This window comes from Salvelinus namaycush, chromosome 14 (genome assembly GCF_016432855.1).
Source record: "Salvelinus namaycush isolate Seneca chromosome 14, SaNama_1.0, whole genome shotgun sequence".
Lineage (NCBI taxonomy): Eukaryota > Metazoa > Chordata > Actinopteri > Salmoniformes > Salmonidae > Salvelinus > Salvelinus namaycush.
Genome location: NC_052320.1, coordinates 2,633,249 through 2,657,048, shown reverse-complemented (window position 1 = coordinate 2,657,048; position 23,800 = coordinate 2,633,249). Strand labels below are relative to the sequence as shown.

Here is a 23,800-nt window from a genome sequence, read left to right as displayed (position 1 = left end):
TCTAGAGGTCTGGGGATTGTACAAGTCATTCTAAAAAAATAAAATAAAAAACATTGTTCACGTCACAGGTCACCATCTGTGAGGGCAAGCCTGGCGACGAGGACCGGCCCAAGAAGAGCAGCGTCTGTAAGAACATCGAGGGATGCCAGGAGGAGCTGCTGGCCCAAGTGGTGAGAAGTTTCTACTGAAGCAGGGACGTCTCTGACATCAGAGTTATTTATGTGCTAAACGTACAGACCTACACCACTTCTGTGTAAAGAAATGCGTATCGGGTGTACACTGTGGGGGGGGGGGGTCGGGCTTATGTATCTGTCATAACGGTTTCCAATACATTCTAAATTACACTTGTCTTGACACTCGGTGACCTTTTTATAAGATCAGTATTTGTTATGAGACGTGTAATGACAATATTCTGACGTTATGACGTCTCATTGGCTGACGTTGACTCCCCCCCCCTCTCTCCAGTCTGGCTCGTCCACGGCGGCGGTGGTTCTGGAGATGTTGATCTTCCTGATGGATGCCATCCAGACTAACTTCCAGCAGGCCTCCGCTGTAGGCAGCAGCAGCCGAGCTCAGCAGGCCCTCAACGAGCTACACACTCAGGACAAGAGTGTCGAGATGACTGACCAACTGATGGTACTGTACCACTGCTTTTTAGTTCCTAACTACGACTGTGGGACAAACATGGTCCAACGCTGTAGTAGGCTGGGAGGCAGTATAGTGGAGGAATCAGGTTAGCCGCGTGAGAGACCGGATTCAGTTCAGCAGTGTGAGAGACCGGATTCAGTTCAGCGGTGTGAGAGACCGGATTCAGTTCAGCGGTGTGAGAGACCGGATTCAGTTCAGCGGTGTGAGAGACCGGATTCAGTTCAGCGGTGTGAGAGACCGGATTCAGTTCAGCGGTGTGAGACACCGGATTCAGTTCAGCGGTGTGAGACACCGGATTCAGTTCAGCGGTGTGAGACACCGGATTCAGTTCAGCGGTGTGCGGTGTGAGACACCGGATTCAGTTCAGCGGTGTGAGACACCGGATTCAGTTCAGCGGTGTGAGACACCGGATTCAGTTCAGCGGTGTGAGACACCGGATTCAGTTCAGCGGTGTGAGACACCGGATTCAGTTCAGCGGTGTGAGACACCGGATTCAGTTCAGCGGTGTGAGACACCGGATTCATCTGATCAAGGTGTAGAACTTAGCTGGGACAAAAACCAGCAGTGCTGCTTCGGACTCCAGGAGTAGGCTAGAGGCACGAGAACGTCTAAGCCTAGCGAAGTGTGAGAAACATGCATTATTTGATGCTCTATTGAGCTTCCTTTGTCCAATCTCCTCCTCATGACTAACACGGCCCCCTTCCTCTGCGTCTCCCCAGGTCCCTACCCTTGGTTCCCAGGAGGGAGCTTTTGAGAACGTGCGTATGAACTACAGTGGAGATCAGGGTCAGACCATCAGACAGCTCATCAGCGCCCACGTGCTGCGACGCGTCGCCATGTGTGTGTTGTCTTCACCCCACGGCCGTCGCCAGCACCTCGCCGTCAGCCACGAGAAGGGCAAGGTGGGGCACGTTGTTGCACTAAATTGTATTTAAAAAGTTCAAAAGCAGATGTTGTTTTGTGTGCTTTTAGATACCAACCAATCTTGATTTCGCAGAACCTGAACGCTAGGTTCCCCTTTCTGTCTGCTGCTGACCCGGGGTTCCCTAACCCTCTGCTCTCCTCTCGTCTCACTGTCCCACCTCTCCCCTCATCTTCAGATCACCGTCCTGCAGCTGTCGGCTCTTCTAAAGCAAGCTGATTCCAGCAAGAGGAAGTTAACCCTGACTCGTCTGGCCTCGGCCCCCGTCCCCTTCACCGTGCTCAGCCTCACTGGGAACCCCTGCAACGAAGACTACCTGGCTGTCTGTGGACTCAAGGTTAGTCAGATTCATTACAGGGTCTTCAGAAGCTATGTCTACGATTCCTCACAATCCTGTCTTCTTGCCTCCCTCTCAACCATATGGGGGCAGAGGGTTCAAGGTCGTCCCCTTTGACCTTCTTCTCAAATGCATTTTTAGAAGGAGGCGAGGAGATGATGCAAGGAGTTGAGAAAGAAGCCCTGTCTCTAGATTTAGGGCATATCTAGCTATGTGTGTATATATATAGTAGAGTGCATTCGGGAAGTATTCAGACTAGGGCTGTTGCGGTGACCGTATTACCGCCACACCGGCGGTCACGAGTCATGAAGGCAGTCAAATTACACTCCAAGCTCTGATGCTGCTGCTGGTCATTAGTAGTCTCCCAAACTTTTTAACTGCCTGGTACTCAGCACTCTATTGTCCCTCTAATCACTCTGACATCAATGCAAATGTAACCGAAAATCAAATGAAACACTTCATGAGAGCCCATGAGCTCATGTTGCGCAACATTTCTATAGGCTATGCAATTGTGTGAGAAAACAGAGTGATGGCCTCTGTTAAAAAGAGGAGGATCCCATCAGCTTTCTATAGGCTAGGCCTACTTTATTTATTTCTCAACTCTCCTAATATTAAGCACATTGCTTCACTTTAAAACAGGAGTATATCCCACCTGGCTGCCATGAAAATAAACCACGGGGGAAAGTGTCCTCCATTCACTATTTAAGTGCATAGATGACATGTATTTATTTCCCGCTGCCCCCTGTTTCGATACAGGTGCATGATAATGGTCCATTCGAAATCAAAACTAATTTAACACGCATATTATTTAGTATATGTGAATACAAGATTTAATCAAGAATAGTCTGATGGGTGACAATATTAGCCAATCACTGAATGATGCCCAGCGTAAGAAACAATGCCTTGTTTTTGCTGCATTTTCTAATCATAGTCGCACACCTCATGTTGCCAAGCTGTCTGTCTCTCTCTCTCTCTCTCGTTCAGGACTGCCACGTGCTAACGTTCAGTAGTACAGGTTCCGTATCAGAACACCTGGTGTTGCACCCTCAGCTGGCTACTGGAAACTTCATTATCAAGGCCATCTGGCTGCCTGGCTCCCAGACGGAGCTGGCCATCATCACGGCTGACTTCGTCAAGGTACCACATCGGCTCTTTTATAAAGTTTGCTTTTATAGTTCATGGCTAGGTGATTGCTTCAAATGTAGATACATTTTCTTTTTGAAAAATTCCTGGCCTAATCCATTTGTAAACTAGCTCTTGAGGTAGTATAATCTGCATGCCTTAGACAGGAACCTGACTGTAGAAACACTAACAGTAAGCATGAACAGAGCAGAGCAGAATGGAAAATCGACTCTTTGTTTTTAATTTTGTCTTTCAATAGAAGAATGAATGGAATAGAAGGGTTGATTTGCATAACAGCGTCTAGAGCCCAGCGTTGATTGGTGAGACTCTTCTTCTTCTCTCCTGTTAGATCTATGACCTGTCAGTGGACGCTCTGAGCCCCGTGTACTACTTCCTGCTGCCGAGCTCCAAGATCCGTGACGCCACCTTCCTGTTCAACGAGGAAGGGAAGAGCATCATCGTCATCATGTCCTCTGCTGGCTACATGTACACACAGGTCATGGACGAGTCGTCCAGCGCCCAACACGGACCCTTCTATGTTACCTCAGTCCTGGAGATCAGCCACCAGGACCTTAAGGTACAAACACACTTGGGTTGAACGCAGAAATCGTTCAAATAGTTTCTCTGAACTCTTAAAAACAGAAAGCCTTGCCTGGATTACCAGAATGGTCCGGGTCAACTCAATCAAACGAAGCTGAAGTATTGTTATGAGAATTATGTTCTCAGTTGTCGGTTTGAACCCTGTTTGACCCCAATTGAATGAATTACTCAGCCTGAAACCCAGAATTTGTAAGAAACTGGTTGAAATGATTCAGACGGAGGCCCAGTCACAATAGAACATTTATTTACGAGAGCGCTCTGTTGTGCATATACAAAAAACGTTCTTTTTAAACCATTCCTACGCACATACATAGACACTAAACTTTGGATTCTCTCTTCTTCTCCTGGAGTCTCACCAAAGTTTATTACCACACAGCTGACAGTTCCAGTCCCCTCCAGATACGGGAAATCTGGAGGGGCTCTCCATGTCTTATTTTATCTCCCCAGAGTTATAGCCGGGTCGGTTCAAACATAGTTTAATGATCCACTTTGTTTTCTTTAGGCACACACATACCTTCCTCTCTTGCCATGTACATGCTACATAACCTCTTTCTTATGAACTAACATTATTTATCAATACAGAAAAACAGGGTAGAATTCAATTAGTTATAGTTAAATGTATACATCATTTAGTCATTTCATAAAATTCATAACAAGTATTTTGAAAGAAAATAAATAATATCTGAATCCTGCATCAGTGTTATTCCAGGACAGTACCGACCAGGTGGCGGACGAGTGTCTGTTACAGCCATGTTCTCCAGATGCTGCTGTTTTGTTGTCGGACGGACGGACGGACGGACGGACGGACTGGTGGACGGTCTGACTGACTTGTCTGGTCTGTCTGTTCTGACTGGTCTCTCTCTGTCCTTCCAGGACAGTAACGGGCAGGTTGCTGGCGGCGGTGTATCGGTGTACTACAGCCACGTTCTCCAGATGCTGTTCTTCAGCTACAGCCAGGGCAAGTCGTTTGCTGCCACCGTCAGCCGCAGCACCACCGACGTACAGAGACTCTTCACCATCAACGTCAAAGGGTAAGGGTGACCTATTGAGTATGGATAAACTTTTTAGATTTCATTTATTGATAAATAAATTGTGAATAAATTGATAAATAAATTGTATTAGTAAGTAGACAACTGGATAATTATAATTATGCACCACTTGTTGTAATTGGACAGCATTTGTCAGGAGTTATTAATACATTGAAAAATAAAATGCGTTAAAATAAATGATCTTAACTTTCTCCCTCCTCCGTCCCGTCCAGCTCTAATGGTGGCAGTAAGGCGTCTCCCGCTCTGTGCCAGTGGTCTGAGGTGATGAACCACCCAGGCCTGGTGTGCTGCGTCCAGCAGACTACTGGCATTCCTCTGGTCATCATGGTCAAACCTGACACCTTCCTCATCCAGGAGATCAAGACCCTGCCCGCTAAAGCTAAGGTATAGGACACACACACACACACACACACACACACACACACACACACACACACACACACACACACACACTCTGGTCATCCGGGTCAAACCTGACACCTTCCTCATCCAGGAGATCAAGACCCTGCCCGCTAAAGCTAAGGTATAGGACACACACACACACACACACACACACACACACACACACACACACACACACACTCTGGTCATCCGGGTCAAACCTGACACCTTCCTCATCCAGGAGATCAAGACCCTGCCCGCTAAGGTATAGGACACACACACACACAACGACACACACACACTCTGGTCATCCGGGTCAAACCTGACACCTTCCTCATCCAGGAGATCAAGACCCTGCCCGCTAAGGTATAGGACACACACACACACACACACACACTCTGGTCATCCGGGTCAAACCTGACACCTTCCTCATCCAGGAGATCAAGACCCTGCCCGCTAAAGCTAAGGTATAGGACACACACACACACACACACACACACACACACACACACACACTCTGGTCATCCGGGTCAAACCTGACACCTTCCTCATCCAGGAGATCAAGACCCTGCCCGCTAAAGCTAAGGTATAGGACACACACACACACACACACACACACACACACACACACTCTGGTCATCCGGGTCAAACCGGACACCTTCCTCATCCAGGAGATCAAGACCCTGCCCGCTAAAGCTAAGGTATAGGACACACACACACACACACACACACACACACACACACACACACACACACTCTGGTCATCCGGGTCAAACCTGACACCTTCCTCATCCAGGAGATCAAGACCCTGCCCGCTAAAGCTAAGGTATAGGACACACACACACACACACACACACACACACACACACACACACACTCTGGTCATCCGGGTCAAACCTGACACCTTCCTCATCCAGGAGATCAAGACCCTGCCCGCTAAAGCTAAGGTATAGGACACACACACACACACACACACACACACACACACACACACACACACACACACACACACACACACACACACACACACACACACACACACTCTCTCTCTCTCTCTGGTCATCCGGGTCAAACCTGACACCTTCCTCATCCAGGAGATCAAGACCCTGCCTTCTAAAGGCTAAGGGAGGATATCAGAGTCCAATAAACATACTCTGTCTCAGTGTTTCCTCGCATCCTCTTTACTTCCTTCTCAAAAGGCATTGGATGGAGAACTTCAGGTGTTCTGTGTTTTGAGGCCAGGAGAGGGCACCCCGCTGAGCCACACACCCCCCCCCCCCCGCTGAGCCACACACACCCCCCCCCCGCTGAGCCACACACACCCCCCCCCCCGCTGAGCCACACACACACAACACTAATACTCCTGTCTCCTCCCGTCAGATCCAGGACATGGTAGCTATCCGTCACACAGCGTCTAACGAGCAGCAGCGCACCACGATGATCCTGCTGTGCGAGGACGGCTCTCTGAGGATCTACATGGCTAACGTAGACAACACCTCCTATTGGCTCCAGCCCTCCCTGCAGCCCTGCTCCGGCATCTCCATCATGAAGCCTGTCAGGAAACGCAAGGCTGCTGCTGCCAGTGAGTTAAACGAACATAGATCTGTCAGTCGGATGCCACTCTGTTGACCTTCTCCAAATCCTCTCGTTTCACGTCACTCATTCAGTTTGGTTTTCCAGGTTACCGGTGCCAGGTTCTATTGTCAAAATACTTTAGACAACTGAATAAATCACACACACACACACACACACACACATTTTCTCCAGAAAGGCTACTGTAGATAGCCTCGCTACTGTAGATAGCTTGTCTTTTTACTGTTTTATTTCTTTACTTACCTATTGTTCACCTAATACCTTTTTTGCACTATTGGTTAGAGCCTGTGAGTAAGCATTTCACTAAGGTCTACTACACCTGTTGTATTCAGCATTTCACTGTGAGGTCTACTACACCTGTTGTATTCAGCATTTCACTGTGAGGTCTACTACACCTGTTGTATTCAGCGTTTCACTGTAAGGTCTACTACACCTGTTGTATTCAGCATTTCACTGTGAGGTCTACTACACCTGTTGTATTCAGCATTTCACTAAGGTCTACTACACCTGTTGTATTCAGCATTTCACTGTGAGGTCTACTACACCTGTTGTATTCAGCATTTCACTGTAAGGTCTACTACACCTGTTGTATTCAGCATTTCACTGTGAGGTCTACTACACCTGTTGTATTCAGCGTTTCACTGTAAGGTCTACTACACCTGTTGTATTCAGCATTTCACTGTGAGGTCTACTACACCTGTTGTATTCAGCATTTCACTGTGAGGTCTACTACACCTGTTGTATTCAGCATTTCACTGTGAGGTCTACTACACCTGTTGTATTCAGCATTTCACTGTGAGGTCTACTACACCTGTTGTATTCAGCATTTCACTGTAAGGTCTACTACACCTGTTGTATTCAGCATTTCACTGTAAGGTCTACTACACCTGTTGTATTCAGCATTTCACTGTAAGGTCTACTACACCTGTTGTATTCAGCATTTCACTGTGAGGTCTACTACACCTGTTGTATTCAGCATTTCACTGTAAGGTCTACTACACCTGTTGTATTCAGCATTTCACTGTGAGGTCTACTACACCTGTTGTATTCAGCATTTCACTGTGAGGTCTACTACATCTGTTGTATTCAGCATTTCACTGTGAGGTCTACTACACCTGTTGTATTCAGCATTTCACTGTGAGGTCTACTACACCTGTTGTATTCAGCGTTTCACTGTGAGGTCTACTACACCTGTTGTATTCAGCGTTTCACTGTGAGGTCTACCTACACCTGTTGTATTCAGCATTTCACTGTAAGGTCTACCTACACCTGTTGTATTCAGCATTTCACTGTGAGGTCTACTACACCTGTTGTATTCAGCATTTCACTGTGAGGTCTACTACACCTGTTGTATTCAGCATTTCACTGTGAGGTCTACTACACCTGTTGTATTCAGCGTTTCACTGTGAGGTCTACTACACCTGTTGTATTCAGCATTTCACTGTGAGGTCTACTACACCTGTTGTATTCAGCATTTCACTGTGAGGTCTACTACACCTGTTGTATTCAGCATTTCACTGTGAGGTCTACTACACCTGTTGTATTCAGCATTTCACTGTGAGGTCTACTACACCTGTTGTATTCAGCATTTCACTGTGAGGTCTACCTACACCTGTTGTATTCGGCGCACGTGACAAACTTTGAGTTGATTTTCTCCTTTTCTAGTTTGAATATGCTAAAAAACGTTCCAAAATGATCACTTGATATCTTAACGAACGGTCTGTTCCCGCTTGCCGCTCTGTTCCAGCCACTCGTACCTCCAGTCAGGTGACGTTCCCGGTGGACTTCTTTGAGAACAACCAGCAGCTGACGGAGGTGGAGTTTGGCGGCAACGACCTCCTGCAGGTTTACAACGGACAGCAGATCAAACACAGACTCAACTCCACTGGGATGTATGTAGCAAACACTAAGGTATGAAGAAAGATTACTTTTGTATTTTTTGTTACAATGGCCTACTTCTCCTTCCAACTCGCTACACCTCTGGGCTAATTAGAAATACACTTCCGGTCTTTCATTAACCCGTTTTTTTGATTATTGCAAAGCTGTTATCGAGGCCAAAGGGTGGCTACTTTGAAGAATCTCAAATATATTCTGATTTAACACTTTTTTGGGGGGGTTACTACATGATTCATATGTTATTTCATAGTTTTGATGTCTTCACTATTATTCTACAATGTAGAAAATAGTAAAAAAATAAAGAAAAACCATGGAATGAGTACGTGTGTCAACTTTTGACTGGTACTTTATTTATTTTTATGGAAGACTGCCCATTTGGAGGAAAACGGACACATACTGTATTTGTACCTGCTATTCAAACTGCATTAATCCTGAACCCCTTTTTCTCATCTTAATGATATGGATATCTCTTCCCCCTCTCTGCTCAGCCGGGAGGCTTCACAGTAGAGACGGTAAACAACAACGTCTCCATGGTGATGACAGGCATGCGGGTGCAGGTGGGCACACAGGCCATCGAGCGGGCACCTTCTTACCTGGAGATCTTTGGGCGAACCATGCAGATGAACATGACTCGGCCACGCTGGTTCGACTTCCCCTTCACCAGGGAGGAGGCTCTGCAGGCGGACAAGAAACTCTCCCTCTTCTGTAAGAACACAAGAAAATACTGAACTCTGTAACGAGGGTTTGGAACTCTGTAACGGGGGTTTGGCACTCTGTAACGGGGGTTTGGCACTCTGTAACGGGGGTTTGGCACTCTGTAACGGGGGGTTTGGCACTCTGTAACGGGGGGTTTGGCACTCTGTAACGGGGGGTTTGGCACTCTGTAACGGGGGGTTTGGCACTCTGTAACGGGGGGTTTGGCACTCTGTAACGGGGGGTTTGGCACTCTGTAACGGGGGGTTTGGCACTCTGTAACGGGGGTTTGGCACTCTGTAACGGGGGTTTGGAAGGCATGTACAGTATATATACCTTGCCCACTGTCTCTGACTAACCTCTCCTTTGTTCTTCGTTCCTCCAGTCGGAGCGTCAGTGGACCCGGCGGGCGTCACAATGCTGGACTCTATAAAGATCTATGGTAAAACCAAGGAGCAGTTTGGCTGGCCTGACGAGCCCCCCGAGGACTTCCCCTCCGCCTCCGTCAACAACGTGTGCTCTCCCAACCTCAACACCGGCAACGGCACCGGGGAAGGGGACATCGCCGCACCAGCCTCCACCGGCGGCACCGTGCTGGAGAGGTTAGTGTTAAACGCCACAGAGTTCAAAGGTTAACCAAAGGTCCACTAGACTAGAGACAGGTTCCACAAGATGGCAAAGTCAAAAATTGTCTAAATCTTCAATGTATGAAAACAAAAATGGGGTTTTTGGTCTTAATTTAAGGTTAGGTCTAGGCATTAGGTTAGCACTGTGGTTAGGTTTGAAATTACATTTTGCGACTTGGCTAGATGGGTGACGACCCTAGAGACAGGGTCGTCTGGGTCATTGCGGTGCGAAAATGATCGTACCTTTCCTTTTGACTATATGCCCGTGAGTCGTGTTCACTAGACATGTAACGGAAGAAAAAGCTCTGAAACGGAGTGACTATCCATACTTATCCAAAAATAAACACTTATTTTGTTTTTCGTGCAAAACATTTTTCTACAATGTGCCCTAATGAACACGACCCAGGCTAGAACCAGTAGAATGACAATAGCTGTAGAGCTGAATCTCTCTGTAATATATCGTTATCTCTCTCCTGACCCCTCAGTCTCTCTGTAATATATCGTTATCTCTCTCCTGACCCCTCAGTCTCTCTGTAATATATCGTTATCTCTCTCCTGACCCCTCAGTCTCTCTGTAATATATCGTTATCCCTCTCCTGTCCCCTCAGTCTCTCTATATATTACAGTTATCTCTCTCCTGACCCCTCAGTCTCTCTGTAATATATCGTTATCTCTCTCCTGACCCCTCAGTCTCTCTGTAATATATCGTTATCTCTCTCCTGACCCCTCAGTCTCTCTGTAATATATCGTTATCCCTCTCCTGTCCCCTCAGTCTCTCTATATATTACAGTTATCTCTCTCCTGACCCCTCAGTCTCTCTGTAATATATAGTTATCTCTCTCCGGACCCCTCCGTCTCTCTGTAATATATAGTTATCTCTCTCCTGACCCCTCAGCCCATGCAGTCTGTATAGTAGGGTCAGACATTTAGGTGTTGGTAGTTGTGTGAGTGTGTGTTTGTCTGTCTTTGGCATGTGTGTGTGTCCACTGCATGGCTGCAATCATAATGGCTTGTTGTTCTGCTTCTTCCTCTGTTCACTCATTTTCTTCTTGGTTTCTTCCTGTGGTCCTCACACATTGTTTTTTCTTTTCCTTTGCTCCCAAAAAATACAATCAATAAAAAAAGTTGTGAAACTGAGTCCTTATCAACCTTGGACCGGTTAGTAATCGCTCTTTCTCTGCTTGTTAGCATGGTGTGTGTGTGTGTGTGTGTGTGTGTGTGTGTAGAGGAGAGTGTGTGTGTGTGTGTTTTTGTGTTTGTGAGACTGAACATGCCATGTGAAATGCACTTTTCAAAAATACCAACATTTGGATGTTTGCTCTAACAACGATGCAACTCATTGTTACATCATGGCTTGTTCTCACGTTAAACATTGAATGGTTTGATTGGTTTGTTTTTCCAAGTCAATAGACGAGCTTTGACTTGATTTGAAGTTGGTTTTGATTTGATTGTTTGAAAAAATGTATTTATTGTTTTTAATTTATCAGTGAATTGACTACTCTCTCTCTCTCTCTCTTAGGTTGGTGGTGAGCTCTCTGGAAGCACTGGAGAGCTGTTTCGCTATGGGCTCCTCCAACGAAAAGGCAAGGCCTTCACTACATCTTTCACAGAGAAAAGCCGGTCTCGTTTGACACTGCACTGTTTTTTTTATTTTGTTGCGTTGTCAAAATCAGGCCCACAATCCTCCATACAGTACCAATGTAGTAGTATGTTGTACACTAGACAGATACTGGAGCTGGGTGTTGTGTGGGTTTATTATAGAGCTGTACCAGACAGAAACACTGTGTAGTAAACGATGGTATGTGACTGTTCAGGAGAAGAACAAGGCTGCAGCCCTGGAGCTAGCCACCCTCCTCCTGTCCATGGCTACTCCCTCTGGGGTCCAGCAGCAGACCAAGGGCCTCCTGGCCAGCCTGCACACCAGCCGTACCGCCTACCACAACCACAAGGTAACTAACCGTACACACCAGCCGTACCGCCTACCACAACCACAAGGTAACTAACCGTACACACCAGCCGTACCGCCAACCACAAGGTAACTAACCGTACACACCAGCCTTACCGCCTACCACAACCACAAGGTAACTTAACCGTACACACCAGCCGTACCGCCTACCACAACCACAAGGTAACTAACCGTACACACCAGCCGTACCGCCTACCACAACCACAAGGTAACTTAACCGTACACACCAGCCGTACCGCCAACCACAAGGTAACTAACCGTACACACCAGCCGTACCGCCTACCACAACCACAAGGTAACTTAACCGTACACACCAGCCGTACCGCCAACCACAAGGTAACTAGCCGTACACACCAGCCGTACCGCCAACCACAAGGTAACTAACCATACACACCAGCCGTACCGCCAACCACAAGGTAACTAACCGTACACACCAGCCGTACCACCTACCACAAGGTAACTAACCGTACACACCAGCCGTACCGCCAACCACAAGGTAACTAACCGTACACACCAGCCGTACCGCCAACCACAAGGTAACTAACCGTACACACCAGCCGTACCGCCAACCACAAGGTAACTAACCGTACACACCAGCCGTACCGCCAACCACAAGGTAACTAACCGTACACACCAGCCGTACCGCCTACCACAAGGTAACTAACCGTACACACCAGCCGTACCACCTACCACAAGGTAACTAACCGTACACACCAGCCGTACCGCCTACCACAAGGTAACTAACCGTACACACCAGCCGTACCGCCAACCACAAGGTAACTAACCGTACACACCAGCCGTACCGCCAACCACAAGGTAACTAACCGTACACACCAGCCGTACCGCCTACCACAATGTAACTAACCGTACACACCAGCCGTACCGCCTACCACAAGGTAACTAACCGTACACACCAGCCGTACCGCCTACCACAACCACAAGGTAACTAACCGTACACACCAGCCGTACCGCCTACCACAACCGCAAGGTAACTAACCGTACACACCAGCCGTACCGCCTACCACAACCACAAGGTAACTAACCGTACACACCAGCCGTACCGCCTACCACAACCACAAGGTAACTAACCGTACACACCAGCCGTACCGCCTACCACAAGGTAACTAACCGTACACACCAGCCGTACCGCCTACCACAAGGTAACTAACCGTACACACCAGCCGTACCGCCAACCACAAGGTAACTAACCGTACACACCAGCCGTACCGCCTACCACAATGTAACTAACCGTACACACCAGCCGTACCGCCTACCACAAGGTAACTAACCGTACACACCAGCCGTACCGCCTACCACAACCACAAGGTAACTAACCGTACACACCAGCCGTACCGCCTACCACAACCGCAAGGTAACTAACCGTACACACCAGCCGTACCGCCTACCACAACCGCAAGGTAACTAACCGTACACACCAGCCGTACCGCCTACCACAACCACAAGGTAACTAACCGTACACACCAGCCGTACCGCCTACCACAAGGTAACTAACCGTACACACCAGCCGTACCGCCTACCACAAGGTAACTAACCGTACACACCAGCCGTACCGCCAACCACAAGGTAACTAACCGTACACACCAGCCGTACCGCCTACCACAAGGTAACTAACCGTACACACCAGCCGTACCGCCTACCACAAGGTAACTAACCGTACACACCAGCCGTACCGCCTACCACAACCACAAGGTAACTTGTGAAGCCTGATGAGGTCTCCTCTTTGTGCTTAATGAATGTGAGATTACATTCACGCGTGTGTGGAACCAGACCCGCTCACCTCTCTCTCTCCCCCGTGACATGTCTGTCCCTTAGGACCAGTCCCTGTTGAGCAACGCCGTGCAGTGTCTGAACAGCTGTAGTCGTGACAGCAGAGACCTGGACCCTGAGTTGTTCCAGCGACTGGTCATCACGGCACGCTGCATCGCCATCATGAGACCCAGTAACCTGGTGCACTTCACTGAGACCAAACCCTCTAGTATTGATACAGGTAACAATCTATTCACGGAGACCAAACCCTCTAGTGTTGATACAGGTAACAACCTATTCACTGAGACCAAACCCTCTAGTATTGATACAGGTAACAACCTATTCACTGAGACCAAACCCTCTAGTGTTGATACAGGTAACAACCTATTCACTGAGACCAAACCCTCTAGTATTGATACAGGTAACAACCTATTCACTGAGACCAAACCCTCTAGTATTGATACAGGTAACAACCTATTCACTGAGACCAAACCCTCTAGTGTTGATACAGGTAACAACCTATTCACTGAGACCAAACCCTCTAGTGTTGATACAGGTAACAACCTATTCACTGAGACCAAACCCTCTAGTGTTGATACAGGTAACAACCTATTCACTGAGACCAAACCTAGTATTGATACAGGTAACAACCTGTTCACTGAGACCAAACCTAGTATTGATACAGGTAACAACCTGTTCACTGAGACCAAACCTAGTATTGATACAGGTAACAACCTATTCACTGAGACCAAACCTAGTATTGATACAGGTAACAACCTGTTCACTGAGACCAAACCCTCTAGTGTTGATACAGGTAACAATCTATTCACTGAGACCAAACCCTCTAGTGTTGATACAGGTAACAACCTATTCACTGAGACCAAACCTAGTATTGATACAGGTAACAACCTATTCACTGAGACCAAACCCTCTAGTATTGATACAGGTAACAACCTATTCACTGAGACCAAACCCTCTAGTGTTGATACAGGTAACAACCTGTTCACTGAGACCAAACCCTCTAGTATTGATACAGGTAACAATCTATTCACGGAGACCAAACCCTCTAGTGTTGATACAGGTAACAACCTATTCACTGAGACCAAACCCTCTAGTATTGATACAGGTAACAACCTATTCACTGAGACCAAACCCTCTAGTGTTGATACAGGTAACAACCTATTCACTGAGACCAAACCCTCTAGTGTTGATACAGGTAACAACCTATTCACTGAGACCAAACCCTCTAGTGTTGATACAGGTAACAATCTATTCACTGAGACCAAACCCTCTAGTGTTGATACAGGTAACAACCTATTCACTGAGACCAAACCCTCTAGTGTTGATACAGGTAACAATCTATTCACTGAGACCAAACCTAGTATTGATACAGGTAACAATCTATTCACTGAGACCAAACCTAGTATTGATACAGGTAACAACCTATTCACTGAGACCAAACCCTCTAGTATTGATACAGGTAACAACCTATTCACTGAGACCAAACCCTCTAGTGTTGATACAGGTAACAATCTATTCACTGAGACCAAACCTAGTATTGATACAGGTAACAATCTATTCACTGAGACCAAACCTAGTATTGATACAGGTAACAACCTATTCACTGAGACCAAACCTAGTATTGATACAGGTAACAATCTATTCACTGAGACCAAACCCTCTAGTGTTGATACAGGTAACAATATATTCACTGAGACCAAACCCTCTAGTATTGATACAGGTAACAACCTGTTCACTGAGACCAAACCCTCTAGTGTTGATACAGGTAACAATCTATTCACTGAGACCAAACCCTCTAGTGTTGATACAGGTAACAATCTATTCACTGAGACCAAACCCTCTAGTGTTGATACAGGTAACAACCTATTCACTGAGACCAAACCCTCTAGTGTTGATACAGGTAACAACCTATTCACTGAGACCAAACCCTCTAGTGTTGATACAGGTAACAACCTATTCACTGAGACCAAACCCTCTAGTGTTGATACAGGTAACAATCTATTCACTGAGACCAAATCTCTAGTGTTGATACAGGTAACAACCTATTCACTGAGACCAAACCCTCTAGTGTTGATACAGGTAACAATCTATTCACTGAGACCAAACCCTCTAGTGTTGATACAGGTAACAACCTGTTCACTGAGACCAAACCCTCTAGTGTTGATACAGGTAACAACCTATTCACTGAGACCAAACCCTCTAGTGTTGATACAGGTAACAATCTATTCACTGAGACCAAACCCTCTAGTATTGATACAGGTAACAACCTGTTCACTGAGACCAAACCCTCTAGTGTTGATACAGGTAACAATCTATTCACTGAGACCAAACCCTCTAGTGTTGATACAGGTAACAACCTATTCACTGATACCAAACCTAGTATTGATACAGGTAACAACCTATTCACTGAGACCAAACCCTCTAGTGTTGATACAGGTAACAACCTATTCACTGAGACCAAACCCTCTAGTGTTGATACAGGTAACAACCTATTCACTGATACCAAACCTAGTATTGATACAGGTAACAACCTATTCACTGAGACCAAACCCTCTAGTGTTGATACAGGTAACAACCTATTCACTGAGACCAAACCCTCTAGTGTTGATACAGGTAACAACCTATTCACTGAGACCAAACCCTCTAGTGTTGATACAGGTAACAACCTATTCACTGAGACCAAACCCTCTAGTATTGATACAGGTAACAATCTATTCACTGAGACCAAACCCTCTAGTGTTGATACAGGTAACAATCTATTCACTGAGACCAAACCCTCTAGTGTTGATACAGGTAACAACCTATTCACTGATACCAAACCTAGTATTGATACAGGTAACAATCTATTCACTGAGACCAAACCTAGTATTGATACAGGTAACAATCTATTCACTGAGACCAAACCTAGTATTGATACAGGTAACAACCTATTCACTGAGACCAAACCCTCTAGTGTTGATACAGGTAACAATCTATTCACTGAGACCAAACTCTCTAGTGTTGATACAGGTAACAACCTATTCACTTAGTTTTAGATGAGTTTAGTCTGGACGCTTTAATATTGACTAGTCAGATATTCCCGTCACAAGATGAAGCCCCTCCTGTGATTTTACAGCTCTCCGTCTCCACTACATATGTCTTGTCTCCACAATCACTGTTAGTAAACAGTTTCATTTCACTGCTTCATTCAGGTCCACAATAAGAGGTCAAAGTGTACAATGTTGTAAGTGTGTGACACTTGTTTGTTTGTTCAGAGATGACTGAGGAGGGCCAGAAACAGATGGACAGCGAGGGATGTAACTTCATCATGCAGCTGGTCAATAACTTCTGGAAGCTCCATGCCCTCAAACCAAAGAATGCTTTCCTGGCTCCTGCCTGTCTGCCAGGTAAACTAACATTGTCTTTCCTGGCTCCCGCCTGTCTGCCAGGTAAACTAACATTGTCTTTCCTGGCTCCTGCCTGTCTGCCAGGTAAACTAACATTGTCTTTCCTGGCTCCTGCCTGTCTGCCAGGTAAACTAACATTGTCTTTCCTGGCTCCTGCCTGTCTGCCAGGTAAACTAACATTGTCTTTCCTGGCTCCTGCCTGTCTGCCAGGTAAACTAACATTGTCTTTCCTGGCTCCTGCCTGTCTGCCAGGTAAACTAACATTGTCTTTCCTGGCTCCTGCCTGTCTGCCAGGTAAACTAACATTGTCTTTCCTGGCTCCTGCCTGTCTGCCAGGTAAACTAGCAACGTCTCATAGCTGGGTAGTGTTCAGTTTGGTGATATATATATATTTTCAAACCAACATTTTTGTTTTACTTCGGATTTTTTTGGGGGGGGGCCCCACGGCATGATCTGCTATTTAAAAAAAAATCTGGATGTTTGTTTAGACTAATTATATGAATGTATCAATTGTTGTTCCTCTCCAGGTCTGACCCACATTGAAGCTACAGTGAACGCATTGGTGGACATCATCCATGGGTTCTGCACCTGTGAGCTGGACTACATTAACGTGGCCTCCAAGATCTACATGCAGATGCTACTGTGTCCCGTACGTTCCTCAGATACACTTTAGACATAGACCTGTGGAAAATCTATTTGCAATTGTCATTTTTTGCCGTGTTGATCCCGGATCGGCATTTTTGCCGTGTTCAACCTTGTTTCTTTACCTAAATAACACTTAAATTATGTAAAAAGTGCATTTATATAATCAATTGAAGTGATTGATTATGTTTTTTTTTATTCCAGGACACGTCTGTTAGCTTCGCCTGTAAGCAGGCCCTGATTCGAGTGCTCCGACCCAGGAACAAACGCCGTCACGTGACTCTTCCGTCTCCCCCTCGCTCCAACACACCCATGGGTAGGTATCTCCTACCCCTGAAACAGACCAGGGCTTTCAAACCCTGTTTTCCTGGAGAGCAATCTTCCTGTAGGTTTTCACTCGAATCCCATTTTGTAACTAATCTGATTCAGTTTATCAACCCAGCTAATAATTAGAATCAGGTGCGTTAGATTGAGGTTGGAATAAAAATCTGGAGGACGGGAGCTATCCAGGAACAGGGTTGGAACCTAGAGGACGGGAGCTCTCCAGGAACAGGGTTGGAATGAAAACCTAGAGCACGGGAGCTCTCCAGGAACAGGGTTGGAATGAAAACCTAGAGCACGGGAGCTCTCCAGGAACAGGGTTGGAATGAAAACCTAGAGCACGGGAGCTCTCCAGGAACAGGGTTAGAACCTAGAGGACGGGAGCTCTCCAGGAACAGGGTTAGAACCTAGAGGACGGGAGCTCTCCAGGAACAGGGTTAGAACCTAGAGGACGGGAGCTCTCCAGGAAAAGGGTTAGAACCTAGAGGACGGGAGCTCTCCAGGAACAGGGTTAGAACCTAGAGGACGGGAGCTCTCCAGGAACAGGGTTAGAACCTAGAGGACGGGAGCTCTCCAGGAACAGGGTTAGAACCTAGAGGACGGGAGCTCTCCAGGAACAGGGTTAGAACCTAGAGGACGGGAGCTCTCCAGGAACAGGGTTAGAACCTAGAGGACGGGAGCTCTCCAGGAAAAGGGTTGGACCAATAGAACAGCCAAAAAGTGTTTGCAAGTTAATTTCAGAACGTTATAAAAAAAATCTAAAAAACAGATGCTTTTGTTTAGACTTCTCTGTTCTTCTATATTTTAGGATAGTTTTTCAACATCTTCTGCTCTATTAATCTCTTAAAGAGTTCGGTGTGAAGGCTTGGACAAATCAGAAACCACTAAATGTTTCCATCGACACTGAGTGTTCTCCTCCTCTTCTCCCCGTTCCTCCTCTTCTCCCCGTTCCTCCTCTTCTCCCCGTTCCTCCTCTTCTCCCCGTTCCTCCTCTTCTCCCCGTTCCTCCTCTTCTCCCCGTTCCTCCTCTTCTCCCCGTTCCTCCTCCTCCAGGAGACAAAGACGATGATGATGAGGATGATGTTGATGACAAGATGCAGCCGTCGGGGCTGACGGGAGGAGAGGGGGGCAGGCAGGAGAGTCAGGAGCAGGGTGAAGTCGACCATGGCGACTTTGAGATGGTGGTGAGTCTCTTTGAGATGGTGGTGAGTCTGGTCCAATCGCTAGTGTCCACTCCTCCTCACCCACTCCTCATACACACTGTAGTAATCTAGTGTCCACTCCTCCTCACCCACTCCTCATACACACTGTAGTAATCTAGTGTCTACTCCTCCTCACCCACTCCTCATACACACTGTAGTAATCTAGTGTCCACTCCTCATACACACTGTAGTAATCTAGTGTCCACTCCTCATACACACTGTAGTAATCTAGTGCCACTCCTCATACTCAATCTCACATGCACAAACAGGACTCAAGTCGCATTACCACGGTAACATCCCGCTCTTAAAGGGGCAGGTGAACATTTTTTGTCTCTGTAATATTTTTGTTAAGACTCAGGTCACAGAAAATGTGATTTAAACAATTTGTTTACTTATTACTACTAATATATGTATTGTTTTAGAAACATGACAAAACATGCTCAAACGTTGTTGCTTTTATGGTATAATTTGAGGGACATTTTTTGGGGGGCTGGTAAAAAACGAAATCTGAATGGCTGGTAGAGTTTTAAATCTACCTGCCACAGTGGCTGGTGGACCAAAAATAACATTTTAGGCCCTGCAAATAGCCATATTAACATCTGTGATATGTACAATATATATATATTTTTTATAAACACACACCAAAATATTGTTCACGATGGAAAAATGTAAAACGTTATCTGTCCATTTTGATAGTGTTTGCTTATTGTCTGTTGTTGTCTGGTCTGTGTATCTCTATCCAGTCTGAGTCCATGGTTCTGGAGACAGCGGAGAATGTGAACAATGGGAACCCGTCTCCCCTGGAGGCTCTTCTGGCCGGGGCCGAGGGCTTCCCCCCGATGCTGGACATCCCTCCAGACGCGGACGACGAGACCATGGTGGAGCTAGCCATCGCACTGAGTCTCCAGCAAGACCAGCAAGGTCAATACGCACTAATACCGCACCATTGTGAGAGTCATACACTTGAATATTCATTTTTTTAAATTAATACTCCAGTCCAGATACTACATATTGTGGTACTTAATCTGGTTTGCCAATAATCTTTTGCCTGAAAAAATAAAAAATGACCTGTAATGTTTATCGACTGACTGTTTCTGTACCCTTGCTTGACATGATAGCATTGGCTAATTGGCTAGCATCGCTAATGCTAATGCTAGCGATGCTAATGCTAGCATCGCCATTAGAATCTGGATCAACAAACCACTGTTTGTGTTTGAGAGTTGAGGTTTGACAACCCTGTTGTAGTTATACTATTCTAGGCTCTAGCAGCAGTGCCCTAGTTCTCCAGTCTCTAGGTCTGTCAGGTCAGACTCACTGTAGCAGTGAACTGTGTTTGTGTGAAGGTTTAGCTGTGTTGATAATGACCTTGTGGTGGTGTTATATGTTGATCCAGGCAGCAGCAGCAGTGCCCTAGGTCTCCAGTCTCTCGGCCTATCAGGTCAGGCTCCCAGCTCTTCTTCTCTGGATGCAGGCACCCTGTCAGACACCACCGCATCAGGTAATGAAGCTCATTCTACACAACAGACTACGACCGACTTTTAAATCTGTTTTAAAACACCGCTCTCGGGGACGGTTTTAAGCCCCATTTGGTTCTCCATTGAAAGTGTCTTGTAATTCAAGACTAGACTTAATCTGTGTTTGGGCAACTGGACTCAGTTTTCTGTTCCATTAACAAAAAAGCAGAATAGGGGAGGGAGGGTGTTTCTCCTGTAACAGCTGTGCTTATGCTTCTAGAGGAGGGAGGGTATTTTTTCCTGTAACAGCTGTGCTTATGCTTCTAGAGGAGGGAGGGTATTTTTCCTGTAACAGTTGTGCTTCTGGAGGAGGGGGGGATTTTTCCTGTAACAGTTGTGCTTCTGGAGGAGGGGGGGATTTTTCCGGTAACAGCTGTGCTTATGCTTCTAGAGGAGGGAGGGTATTTTTCCTGTAACAGCTGTGGTTATGCTTACAGCCCCAGCATCAGACGACGAGGGGAGTACGGCCGCCACGGACGGTTCTACGCTACGGACCTCTCCGGCCGAGCACGGGGGCAGTGTGGGGTCCGAGAGCGGGGGGTCTGCCATCGACTCAGTGGCAGGAGAACACAGTGGTGAGTTGACACAGAGGAAACTGTGATGCCCTATTCAAACGTCCTTCCTAGTTTCTTTGGAAGTTATCTGATTTAGAAATGACTGGACATGTGAACGCCATGTGGTGGATCTGTTGTGTTCATCTGTCTAATCAGTAATTATTTCAAGGAAAGGAGGCAGGAAGGATGCATTTTTTAAGCCAAATCGAATCACAACTAATCCCTAGCCTTGTACCCACTAAACCCCTAGGTCCTAGGCACTTGGCGGAGGTCTGTTTCCTGATGTTCGTCCTCTACCCTTGTCTCTCTCTCTCTCTAGTGTCAGGCCGCAGCAGTGCGTACGGGGACACAACCGTCGAGGGCCACCCAGCAGGACCAGGTAGTGTGAGCTCCAGCACAGGTGCCATCAGCACCACCACAGCCCAGCAAGAGGGCGATGGATCGGACGGAGACGCAGAGACAGAGGGGGACATCCACACCAGCAACAGGTCAGGAACCACCGAGACACTGTGGTGGTTTGATTCTACCATTGTATTATATGGTATGGACTTTTGCCCATTTTTAACTTTGAACTGTTTGCAGTGGTGGTCCTTAGAAACGGTGCGATTTGACGTCACTTCTCACGGAAAGAAGAATCTCTAGGGAGATTTTTGATTGTGTATCTGATATCTGTACATACAGTACCAGTCAAAAGTTTTAGAACACCTACTCATTCAAGGGTTTTTCTTTGTTTTTACTATTTTCTACATTGTAGAATAATAGTGAAGATGTCAAAACTATGAAATAACACACATGGAACCATAGATTATTAAAAGTAGCAACCCTTTTCCTTGACATCTTTGCCCACTCTTGGCATTCTCTCAACCAGCTTCACCTGGAATGCGTTTCCAACAGTCTTGAAGGAGTTCCCACATATGCTGAGCACTTGTTGGCTGCTTTTCCTTCACTCTGCGGTCCAACTCATCCCAAACCATCTCAATTGGGTTGAGTTTGGGTGATTGTGGAGGCCAGGTCATCTGATGCAGCACTCCATCACTCTCCTTTTTGGTCAAATAGCCCTTACACAGCCTGGAGGTGTGTTGGTACATTGTCCTGTTGAAAAACAAATGATAGTCCCACTAAGCACAAACCAGATGGGATGGCGTATCGCTGCAGAATACTGTGGTAGCCATGCTGGTTAAGTGTGCCTTTTTAATTCTAAATAATTCACAGACAGTGTCACCAGCAAAGAACCCCCAAACCATCACACCTCCTCCTCCATGCTTCACGGTGGGAAATACACATGCGAAGATCATCCATTCACCTGCGTCTCACAAAGACACGGAGGTTGGAACCAGACCGAAGGACAGATTTCAAATCAAATTGTTTTAGTCACATGCGCCGAATACAACAGTGAAATCCTTCCTTACGAGCCCCTAACCAACAATGCAGTTTTAAAAATACGGATAAGAAATAAAAGTAAAAAGTAATTAAAGAGCAGCAGTAAAATAATAATAGTGGGACTATATACAAGGGGGTACTGATACAGAGTCAATGTGCGGGGGCACCGGTTGTTTGAGGTAGTATGTACATGTAAGTAGAGTTATTAAAGTGACTATGTATAGATGACAACAGAGAGTAGCAGCGGTGTGAGAGAGGGGGTGGGGGCAATGCAAATAGTCTGGGTAGCCATTTGATTAGATGTTCAGGCAGGAGTCTTATGGCTTTGGGGTAGAAGCTATTTAGGAGCCTCTTGGACATAGACAATGGGTGCTCCGGTACTGCTTGCCGTGCGGTAGCAGAGAGGACAGTCTATGACTAGGGTGGCTGGAGTCTTTGACAATTTTTAGGGCTTTCCTCTGACACTGCCTGGTTTAGAGGTCCTGGATGGCAGGAAGTTTGGCCCCAGTGATGTACTGGGCCGTACGCACTACCCTCTAGTGCCTTGCGGTCGGAGGCCGAGCAGTTGCCATACCAGGCAGTGATGCAACCAGTCAGGATGCACTCGATGGTGCAGCTGTAGAACATTTTGAGGATCTTGCCAAATATTTTCAGTGTGAGGGGGAATAGGTTGTCGTGCCCTCTTCACGACTGTCTTGGTGTGCTTGGACCATGTTAGTTTGTTGGTGATGTGAACACCAAGGAACTTGAAACTCTCAACCTGCTCCACTACAGCCCCGTCAATGAGAATGGGGGCGTTCTGGGTTCTCTTTTTCCTGTAGTCCACAATCATCTCCTTTGTCTTGATCACGTTGAGGGAGAGGTCTAATGTCCATTGCTCATGTTTTTTGGCCCAAGCAAGTCTCTTCTTATTATTGGTGTCCTTTAGTAGTGGGTTCTTTGCAACAATTTGACCATGAAGGCCTGATGTCTGTTTCTTGAACTCAGTGAAGCATTTATTTGGGCTGCAATTTCTGAGGCTGGTAACTCTAATGAACGTATCCTCTGCAGCAGAGGTAACTCGAGGACCGCCACAGGAAGGGAAGACCCAATGAGAGCCAGTTTCATCATAGAGCTTGATGGTTTTTGGACTGCACTTGAAGAAACTTTAAAAGTTCTTAAAATTTTCCAGATTGACTGA

At 46.5% G+C, this 23,800-nt stretch overlaps 1 protein-coding gene across 1 annotated transcript in view; it reads left to right on the top strand.

Annotated features, from left to right (window-relative positions):
- ubr4 (ubiquitin protein ligase E3 component n-recognin 4) overlaps window positions 1-23,800 on the top strand; it is a 120,823-nt gene that overhangs the window by 59,035 nt on the left and 37,988 nt on the right. Inside the window, exons 39-61 of the mRNA XM_039007802.1 lie at window positions 69-170; window positions 466-636; window positions 1,368-1,550; window positions 1,749-1,907; window positions 2,892-3,044; window positions 3,379-3,606; window positions 4,503-4,660; window positions 4,891-5,062; window positions 6,440-6,641; window positions 8,400-8,563; window positions 9,037-9,253; window positions 9,627-9,843; window positions 11,387-11,450; window positions 11,682-11,816; window positions 13,667-13,841; window positions 16,876-17,007; window positions 17,535-17,656; window positions 17,854-17,965; window positions 19,024-19,154; window positions 19,916-20,093; window positions 20,566-20,670; window positions 21,124-21,261; window positions 21,560-21,728. Coding sequence (XP_038863730.1) covers window positions 69-170; window positions 466-636; window positions 1,368-1,550; window positions 1,749-1,907; window positions 2,892-3,044; window positions 3,379-3,606; window positions 4,503-4,660; window positions 4,891-5,062; window positions 6,440-6,641; window positions 8,400-8,563; window positions 9,037-9,253; window positions 9,627-9,843; window positions 11,387-11,450; window positions 11,682-11,816; window positions 13,667-13,841; window positions 16,876-17,007; window positions 17,535-17,656; window positions 17,854-17,965; window positions 19,024-19,154; window positions 19,916-20,093; window positions 20,566-20,670; window positions 21,124-21,261; window positions 21,560-21,728 — 3,587 coding nt within the window. The remainder of the gene's footprint in view (window positions 1-68; window positions 171-465; window positions 637-1,367; window positions 1,551-1,748; window positions 1,908-2,891; window positions 3,045-3,378; window positions 3,607-4,502; window positions 4,661-4,890; window positions 5,063-6,439; window positions 6,642-8,399; window positions 8,564-9,036; window positions 9,254-9,626; window positions 9,844-11,386; window positions 11,451-11,681; window positions 11,817-13,666; window positions 13,842-16,875; window positions 17,008-17,534; window positions 17,657-17,853; window positions 17,966-19,023; window positions 19,155-19,915; window positions 20,094-20,565; window positions 20,671-21,123; window positions 21,262-21,559; window positions 21,729-23,800) is intronic.